The sequence below is a fragment of the Rhizomucor pusillus genome, assembly GCF_041956525.1.
Source record: "Rhizomucor pusillus strain CBS 183.67 unplaced genomic scaffold VTP01scaffold_11, whole genome shotgun sequence".
NCBI classification, from domain to species: Eukaryota; Fungi; Mucoromycota; class Mucoromycetes; order Mucorales; family Lichtheimiaceae; genus Rhizomucor; species Rhizomucor pusillus.
In genome coordinates, this window is record NW_027192153.1 from 749,893 (window position 1) to 758,573 (window position 8,681).

At 43.4% G+C, this 8,681-nt stretch overlaps 6 protein-coding genes across 6 annotated transcripts; 2 read left to right on the forward strand and 4 right to left on the reverse strand.

Annotated features, from left to right (window-relative positions):
- Nucleotides 1-660: 660 nt before the first annotated feature.
- On the reverse strand, nucleotides 661-1,278 carry VTP01DRAFT_1798 (uncharacterized protein; the record flags this gene model as incomplete). The annotated part of the gene is made up of 1 exon (XM_069380187.1): nucleotides 661-1,278. The coding sequence occupies one exon, from the start codon at nucleotides 1,276-1,278 to the stop codon at nucleotides 661-663; it is 618 nt and encodes a 205-aa protein (XP_069238222.1).
- A 290-nt stretch (nucleotides 1,279-1,568) lies between these two features.
- Nucleotides 1,569-2,760, reverse strand: VTP01DRAFT_1799 (uncharacterized protein; the record flags this gene model as incomplete). The annotated part of the gene is made up of 7 exons (XM_069380188.1): nucleotides 1,569-1,622; nucleotides 1,675-1,707; nucleotides 1,769-1,811; nucleotides 1,864-1,895; nucleotides 1,987-2,001; nucleotides 2,055-2,312; nucleotides 2,686-2,760. 7 exons carry the CDS (start codon nucleotides 2,758-2,760, stop codon nucleotides 1,569-1,571), a joined length of 510 nt encoding a protein of 169 aa, XP_069238223.1.
- A 62-nt stretch (nucleotides 2,761-2,822) lies between these two features.
- VTP01DRAFT_1800 (uncharacterized protein) lies at nucleotides 2,823-3,481 on the reverse strand (the record flags this gene model as incomplete). Its single annotated transcript, XM_069380191.1, has 3 exons — nucleotides 2,823-2,974; nucleotides 3,086-3,138; nucleotides 3,192-3,481. The coding sequence occupies 3 exons, from the start codon at nucleotides 3,479-3,481 to the stop codon at nucleotides 2,823-2,825; spliced, it is 495 nt and encodes a 164-aa protein (XP_069238224.1).
- A 204-nt stretch (nucleotides 3,482-3,685) lies between these two features.
- VTP01DRAFT_1801 (uncharacterized protein) lies at nucleotides 3,686-4,358 on the forward strand (the record flags this gene model as incomplete). The annotated part of the gene is made up of 3 exons (XM_069380192.1): nucleotides 3,686-3,845; nucleotides 3,938-4,057; nucleotides 4,126-4,358. The coding sequence occupies 3 exons, from the start codon at nucleotides 3,686-3,688 to the stop codon at nucleotides 4,356-4,358; spliced, it is 513 nt and encodes a 170-aa protein (XP_069238225.1).
- Nucleotides 4,359-4,517: 159 nt separating this feature from the next.
- VTP01DRAFT_1802 (uncharacterized protein) lies at nucleotides 4,518-5,878 on the forward strand (the record flags this gene model as incomplete). Its single annotated transcript, XM_069380193.1, has 6 exons — nucleotides 4,518-4,542; nucleotides 4,602-4,845; nucleotides 4,914-5,110; nucleotides 5,171-5,239; nucleotides 5,296-5,680; nucleotides 5,737-5,878. 6 exons carry the CDS (start codon nucleotides 4,518-4,520, stop codon nucleotides 5,876-5,878), a joined length of 1,062 nt encoding a protein of 353 aa, XP_069238226.1.
- A 421-nt stretch (nucleotides 5,879-6,299) lies between these two features.
- On the reverse strand, nucleotides 6,300-7,509 carry VTP01DRAFT_1803 (uncharacterized protein; the record flags this gene model as incomplete). Its single annotated transcript, XM_069380194.1, has 2 exons — nucleotides 6,300-6,811; nucleotides 6,918-7,509. The coding sequence occupies 2 exons, from the start codon at nucleotides 7,507-7,509 to the stop codon at nucleotides 6,300-6,302; spliced, it is 1,104 nt and encodes a 367-aa protein (XP_069238227.1).
- Nucleotides 7,510-8,681: the final 1,172 nt, after the last annotated feature.

The window sequence follows — 8,681 nt, forward strand, 5'->3', positions numbered from 1 at the left end:
CCAAAGGATGTCGAGAAAAAAAGAGCCTGTCACCGCCTTTTTTCTCGACACACCGCCTTCTTTTCTCAACACACCGCCTTTTTTTCTCGACAGGCTCTTCTTTCGGTGTCGAGAAAAAAAGAGCCTGTCGAGAAAAAAAGGCCTTCGGACTAGCACAATTTGAAATTTGCGCAAGACAAAATCTTCGCAGTCACTCAAGTCCTAATAGCGCTTTCTCCATTAATTGAATACGTTGTTGCTGTAGTAATTTGCGTTCTGCCCAAAGTTTGTTTGTCTGTTTCATCATCATTTTCTCTATATCGGTACGCTTGCGATTAAACATCAAGCTGTACTGCATTGTGTTGACACGTATCACTATGACTCTACAGAGTTAGACCTTTCCAAACTCCCCACTGTGGTGAACGACTTGTTAAGGAAGAGGAGGAAAACCCACATCGCATTTGTACAGCTCAATACTCTAGTAACACAGTGCTAAATCAGGCCCAGCTGGTATCAATCGCCTTCCCCCTGAGAAAAGCCCGAAGTAATATAAATAGGCGGACAGAAGTTACTAAATAAAAACAGTCTTCTTCGAGTCTCAAGGGACTTAGTACCGTTTATCCATCATAACACAACATACAACAACTCGTAAAAAAATTGGTAATGGAGTGACTGAGGGAATCAATACAGGCGCAGTTGTTTTTGGATACGCTTGGCCACTGTTTCATTTGCCTTGGAAATATCGGATGACATGAATGCTGCCATGTGTTGCAGAACTTGGTTGTTCAAATGGCTATTGCCGATGATTGGCATATCCATGTCGTCGCCAAACAGGTGCAAAAGATCCCCAAATAATCTCTTGATTTTTCCATTATTTTTGCACTCGTCATGCAACGAAGCAACAATATTCTTGTGAATGTGTGCTTCTGAAGGCGAGTGAATGACGGAATAGGCGATGCGCTGGAAAAGTCGGGACGCAATCATGGAATCGTTTTCATTGTCCATCGATTTCGTTGCGCCTTCGTAATCGCAGTAGCTGAAGACTGTGCAGGGTTGTAAGTGACTGATTGGGGCATCGCTGGATGCACGGCAAAGGTAATAAGTGTTTGGATGGTGGAACTGCAAACGCAATTGCCTCGCCTGGCCAATCAGATTAAACGGTTCGATGGATCGTGTTGACGCGTTTGATTCGATCTTTTTTGCCTTTTGTCCAACTGATCTGGTCGATGAATATTTTCGTATATTGAGAAATCTACGGACGCCTAGGATATCTACAATGTCCCAATCTCTGGTTGTCATCCCGGATTCCTCTCGTCATTCGGGAGGGGACTATCTCCCTAGACATCATGTAGACGTATAGACTGCCACCGGACAAAAACACATCCAAGATTATAACGACGTTGCACGTCCTCCATATTCGAGCTCGCTTTGCTTTTCGTCCCCAGTTACCATTCAACCTTAAAGAATTACAAATTAAAGGCTATGCATCACCGCATTCTTGATGTGTTTCACGTATATTATCTCGAATATATCAAGAACTTTGAACTTGTCGGTTAAAAGGGCTGAGGGGACAGCGTGGTCTTGTTTGATCATTTCAACCTTTTCTGAGGCAATTTTGGGATCGAAGGCTGCTTATACATTTTCTAAAGATAGCTTAAGCAACAGTGTCTTATGCAAAAATAGTTGCCATTGTACCTTCTTTAACATTGCAATGGTTGACACAACGCCCTGTTCTTCAATTGTGAAATAACTTTGTCCCAATGCCCGGGCTTCGTCAAGATGGATTCACGGCTTCCTTGCTGATAATATTGACAATTCCGGATAAGGCACCACTGTTATGTAGAATAAAATAAGCAACCAATGGATTCATTTAAATCTACTTACTGCAAATACGAGCAATCAGTTTCGTGATGCTGCTGAAGTTTTCAATTGGCTGAGGCAGTGTTGGTAAATTTTATTTTGTAGACCATGGCCGGTGTATTTTGGCTTAATAAACTCGAAGTCTACTTTAACACCTCGATGCTGCCGGCAAATGACTGTTAAGCGTTGCTATTGCGAAAGATTTGTAAACTTACTAGCTGGTACATGCAATTGTATAGTGAGCGCAATGCTGGATTCAACGCCATCAACCTCCGCACCATCTTCCTCGTTACTCTCTTGCTGCTTTGATACATCTCGCGGTTGCATGACGCAGTATGGTTATAGCGCAGGCGGTGTTTGAAAATTCTATTTGACTCTTTCAGATCATTGACCCATTTTCGCTGACCCTGGACAAACACTGTAAACTTTGTGGTGAGAAGCATATCAGAGCTGTACTCTGTTACGACACTTATCTAAGCATTTATGGGAATGAGAGACAAAACCTTCAAAATTGCTCAACCCTAAATTATTAGATGCTTCAGTGATTCTGGTCCTCAGTGTCTCTTCCAAAAGCCTGTTCCGTTTAACTTTGCTCTTAACGACTGACCAGAACTGCTCAATTGGGTTCAGCTCAGGAGAAATATGAAGGTGGATAAACACATCGATATCCTCGAGACATGATATACTTTGCAATATCTTCAGCTTGTGTATAGGAGCGTTGTCCACGACAAGGTAGTGACCTTATATCTGTCCATTTCATCCAAAGTGTCTTTCAAAAAGCTAATATAGTGTCCTGTTACAGTACCAGTGCTATATCCAGATTATGTCCAGTCTTTCTCTTCTTACTAGGTTTGGATATTCTCGAGCTAATTTCAAGTAAACCTGAAGCGCACCCAATATAGTCGTGGTCTTCGCTCTCATAGTTGGCACGGTAACAACAGCAGAAGTGCCTTTCTTAGCCCAAGCCCTCGTACGGTTCATATTTATATGAAACGCAGATTCTTCAAGAAACAGTTTGTCATGAAGTCCGTATCCGTTTGTGCCCACTTGCGAACCCAATCATGTCGTTCCTCAATCTTTTCTGGGCTATTTCTCTCCAGAGACCGAAACTCTGCCTGTATAAGAGCTGCATTAACTGCTCAGTCACTTCGGCGACAATAGTAGAGAGATTAGCATCAATAAAAACAATAACGGCCTTTATGTGTTCCTCAGTCAGAATGCGTCTACGACCTTTCTTCTTACGTACCGCTTTCAAAGATGCTGTCAGGACGCTCCTCATACTTTTGACCCATCTCTGTGCTGTGCAAACGTGAAAACCCAATTGCTTCGCTGCAGCAGAAGCATTATTACACTTCTCAATCTTCAGTTTGAAAAATCTAGCCTTGTCTTGAAGAGTGTAGGAAGTATATGCACGTTTTTCTGTCACATCTCTCATACGAGAATCCTCATCTCTAGACTTATCTGCTTGCGTCGCGTTAGCTCGAGGAAATTTCTCTGCAGGCATTTTTTGCAAATACTGTATGAGAACTAATCGTTTCAAGAGCATATTGTTCCTGGTCAACACGTAGTCCATGGGCTCAGGTCTACCACTCTCATCGACAATATTTCTTTGTCCATCCTCGTATAAAAATTTTGCACTCATGTTTGAAATTGTAAAGTAGTGAAAAAAAAAAGAAGAAACCTGTGCAGGAATACAGAGACACCTAATATATACCCAGAATGCTTTGCGACATTGTACTCAGGTGGTGCTTGGCTGGGCATTTTTTTCCAAATTCGCTGTCGCGGGCGACGGGGAAAAAGAGGAAGAGGTTGGACCTGCCTGAAACGCTTTTCTTGCCTTGGCACAATGTCGCCTTCCGTTGCTCACTCGCGGTTAACCTCGCTCGGTGATGTCACACCAAACAACATTGGACAATTGAAGAAACTCAACTCAATTTTGTTCCCTGTCAACTATGGTCCCAACTTTTACGACGATGTATTGCAATCGGGCGAGTTGGCTAAATTAGGTAGGCCCTTTGACGTAACGTCGACGCGAGCTTGTAGGACTCAATATACACGTATATGTGCGTATGTGCGCGTGCGGAAACTACAAACTTAGTATTTTACAACGATGTCTGTGTGGGTGCAGTTTGCAGTCGCAAGGAAACCAACGGCAATGAGGTCAACATTTACATCATGACTCTGGGTGTGCTTGAAGCATACCGAAACCTTGGTCTTGGTAAGAGAAGAATGGGGAGAAAATTGATGATCTTATGCGTAAGTCTTGTAACGTAATATGAATTCTAGGCAAGGCGTTGCTGGATCACGTTCTGAAGCAAGCATCCGAGATACCAAACACCAATTCTGTATATTTGCACGTCCAGATTTCAAACGAAAGCGCATTGTCGTTCTACAAAAAGCACGGTTTCACGATTGTCAGCACCGCAAAGAACTATTACGAGCAGATACAACCTAGAGACGCATACGTTTTGAAAAAGGACATTGAACCATCGTCGTCAACCAGCAACAACAATGCATAGACACCTACCCCCCTTCCCAGAAAAAGTATATTTAATCAACCTTCTCACACGCTCTCTCTTGTTCATCTTTATGAAATGTTGGATTTTTTTACCCACATCATGTGAAATGATAAATGAAAAAATGCTGGGTCAGCAAGTTTCCTTTTTCGTCTTGCTTTAATGAGTGCAGTTGATTCTCTAGAAGGTAGAATCAAGTAACAATCTTGACATTGCCAGTATGGTAACGGTAACGACTACCTTCAGCATTGTCGACACTGTGTCGGCAAGTGCAAAATAGGCGGGCATTGCATATTGAATCGCCTCCGGAGCAACCGCGGCGTGCATGCGTAGCTGCCATACTGCGTTGCAGGCCTTCAGCGCCTGTCAGCCAAGACGATATCTCCTCCCTTCCAAAGACCACCGATGAGTTCTTTGAGCAGACATGGGTCAGAGAAAACAGCACACCAGAGATACTTTACATTCAGCGCGCGACTAGAGAAAGCGACAGGTACCAAATGCAGAATCCACTACCATTGTGGTAGAAAAAAAATCCTCTGACGTAATAAGAATTTGAAGATGGTCAGGGCATGTTGCTTTTCCGGGTGGCAAGAACGAGGCTGGAGAGACGGATATGGACACTGTTGCTAGAGAAACTTTTGAGGAAATCGGTTTAGATCTACAGAATGGACAATTTCTATGTCTCGGTAAACTCGACGAGAGAGAAATCACTTCTACAATGAACGGTAACTTAATGATGATCTTGGTCCCATTTGGTATGTACAACATATGATATCAAAACCTTGTTGCATAATTTGCCTAAACCACCATTTCAGTCTTTCTTCAGCTAGTTCCAGATACTCCTCCGCTAAAGATCCAAGAGTCCGAAGTAGCGACTGTTCAATGTAAGAATGCAATGCCTGTTTATCTATACATGAACTATCTAACAGTATGTGGTTAGGGGTTCCGTTTGACTTTTTCCTTTCTTCAGCCGATTATCCTGATCAGCGGGTCAAAGAGTCTCTAGCACCGGCAAAGAGGAAAAGCAATGGGTTCGCGGCATCGCTAACTCGCCACATGCTCGGAAGTATCAGCTTCCCAGCCATCGATTTACCATCAGATGACGAGAGCCGCCCTTTACGACTGTGGGGACTGACGCTTGGTATGACATGTGAGCTCATAGAGCTGACGGTAGAGCAGGAGCATCACTCTGAAGGGAGGCCTGCATGGCAGCAAACAAAACTCGCATTTGTAAAGCTTGCCAGATCAGCACCCGTATATTCCGTCAAGGAGGTGGGCTACCTGGTGCGTTTGATCGCATATGTAACTGGTTTGTTTTCTGCAAGGTAAAGTACATCTTTTTTTTCCATTTGTCACATACGATTTAAACGACAAGTCATAGACCTTTGGATAGAAGAGCCAGAGATAAGATCTACTTTGCGTCTCTTAGACGTGGTATATATGCTGCTGTTTTGTGGCGAGTAGCTGCAATCAGTATCTTATTTTTGTATGCACTGAGAAAAAGTGCACGCTTGTTAATTTAATGATTCCAGTATATAACAGGATGCCCTCCAAAACCTCAAATTAAAGTGTAACATATTATCCACAAAGAAAATTTACCACCCGCCGATATCTTAACATACTACATCGCTGCTCTCGATTCTAAATCCGCTCAATGCCTAGAAATGCCAATATCGAACAGTAGACTGCCAAGCCAAGCATCGAGGAAGGATAAACAAGCTCTGTTGTCAAAAAGCATGTACAGAAAAAGTAAACAGGAATGTGTAAAATACTCGAAACATGCCTAAACGTTGACTTAACAACGGATGAGAAAAAAGTGGTGACCGTATAATACATCTACAATGTAGAGTGCATGCGCGTGAATCTGGGAAGTGATATTATTGCTAGTGAGAGAGTGTTCATGATGGAAATGCTGCTGTGATCCATTGGACAAGTTGATAAAGTTTATTCTTCTCCGTCGTCTGTAGGCTGAAGTAACAATGCTTCTTCTTCGTCGTCTTGCTGAGCGGTGATTGGCTTGGAACGGTTTTCAATGCTGTGTACAAAGGCGCCAAGACTGATTTTGGTAACACCAAGATAATCGAGTCGAGAGCGCGCGTTCTTGTCGATTGGCGGCAGGGATAAACGGGCGACAAAAAAGGCAGCCACAGCGTAGATTGATCCTCCTACCAGGTCGATCAGATAGTGGTGTGTGAGGTACATGGTCGACCACCACATCCACATAACATAGACTGCGTAAATTGGCCATAGGTTGGGTTTAAGGTAATACAGAAACAGCATCTCGATCGTCGCAGACGCCGAGTGCAGTGAGGGAAGAGCGCCGAATACCAGAGGAGATGCTCCAAAGGATGAACCGTATATATTCAGGCCAAGGATTTCGTCAATGCGAGCGAGCCCGCCTGCTTCTCCGGGAACCGAGTAGTCTGCTGGCGTTGAGCCGTATTTCATTTCATACCCTACAGTAGACAGATCAGAAAAAAAGGGGAAGAGATTTCTTCTCGCATATAAAACCTAATTCTCGGTTTACGTATTCTTCTCAGTGTACCATTGTGTTACACTTACAGGGTGATGCGTTGGGAAATAGCAATTGGGTCAAGACGCCGCATAGATTCATCCATCCAAATGTCTCGCCAAAGATATCCAGCGATCCAGGTGGGCCAAGGCAGAAAAGCATGAATGCCAAGATGAACGGGAACGAAAAATGGATGATCCCATAAGGCAGCCACGCCACTATGTCGAGAAATACATGCTGATGCTGGGATATGATCTCTGACAAACTGCCTCCGTACAGAACGCGTTCAAGAGTCGGTAAGACGTTGACGAAAATATGCTTTGGCCTGAAGTCGTTGGGAATGTACTGACAAGCATAAAACGTAGCGAGCCAGGCAAATATGGGTAAAGCTGGTACGATGAATCGTCTAAGATAGGGAATTACGGTTGCAGATAGTGCAAGTACAATTCCCAGTACAAATCGGATTTGCCAAGGCAGGGATTGGATAGTGATCGCATCTAGTGCCAAGATCGATGCAACTAATGCATATTTCATGCACTTGCAATATGTAACGCGCCTGCTACTGGACAGTCTAATCCATCCGAGCTTGATGTGATCCAGCAGTGCTTTCGTGCGTATGCTTTTTTCTCGTGATGTGGGCATAGAAACGAAAGAAAAAAAATTATAGGTTAAAACTTGCCGAAAGACGACGAGTAAATGTTCGCGCTCTTCTTATGTATTATCTTTGTGTCACCCAAGCTGGTAAAACTCGGGCAACAAGTAATGTCAGGAACATACACATTTTGGAGCGACTTTTAAGGTAATAGATGAAGCAGCACAGGGACTACTTTCTGCTAAGCTGTTTGTAGCCGCCCACATGTTTTCGACAAGTGACGTATCCGAGTTTGTGGATACAATATTTGTAGTAATAATCAGCATATCACGTCTTAAACTGAACTTTTCTGCAAAAAAGTCCTGGATATTTCTCACAGTACAGCTCAACCGATATTCAGGGCAGGTTAAGGATATTATGCAACTTTGACGATTAGATATATCCTTTAAACACTAAGATGGCAATATATTGACAGTATGTACCGAGCCGGGTTTCTGGTACTGGGAATTTTTGGAAAATCGATGGATTATTTCATCATCACATTGTCGCTACATACTGTACCTCAACAATACCAAACATCTGCAGTATATACGTAGCAATCGAATTTGTATAGAAAGAAATCATCTGGACTTGACACTCTAGCTGCTTCTGAGGCATTGTCTCTGTAGTAGCACCATCTGATTGAGCAAAAGCACCTAACCAGTGCTGTGATGTTGGTATTCTTTAGATTAGTCTTGTTCCTCGAGCTATCCAAATTATTAGAAGAGATTTCGAGTTTCGTCGCAGACAGCATGAAAACCTTTGGAAAGCCGCTTTATTTACACGATTCATTTCTATCTTTTTCTTTCTAATACATTGGTGCCGTTCAGTTCACGTCGAGCAATAACAAAGCCAGCGATATATCCAGGAACCACCGCGAGGAGGCAGCACCGCCAGTTCCCAAAAAGTAGGCGAGGTCCTACAGATACGATCTGTATTCTCTTTGCAGCTGTTATCCTTGTGCAGAGGCACAACATTGCTGGTGAAATAGGAGCGTAAAAGCTAAGAATGATCCGGTCTTGAGCACCCTGAGCACCTGGAAAGCCTTGAGAGTTCCTTTGGGACCATGGGGAGACCGGACTTGCCCGCGGGTGGAGAGACCTAAGGAATGCACTGTATAAGCTACATTGCTAGCAAGATCTTTGTTGCTTGCTTTGCAACTTACCGAGAGAGAGAGAGAGAG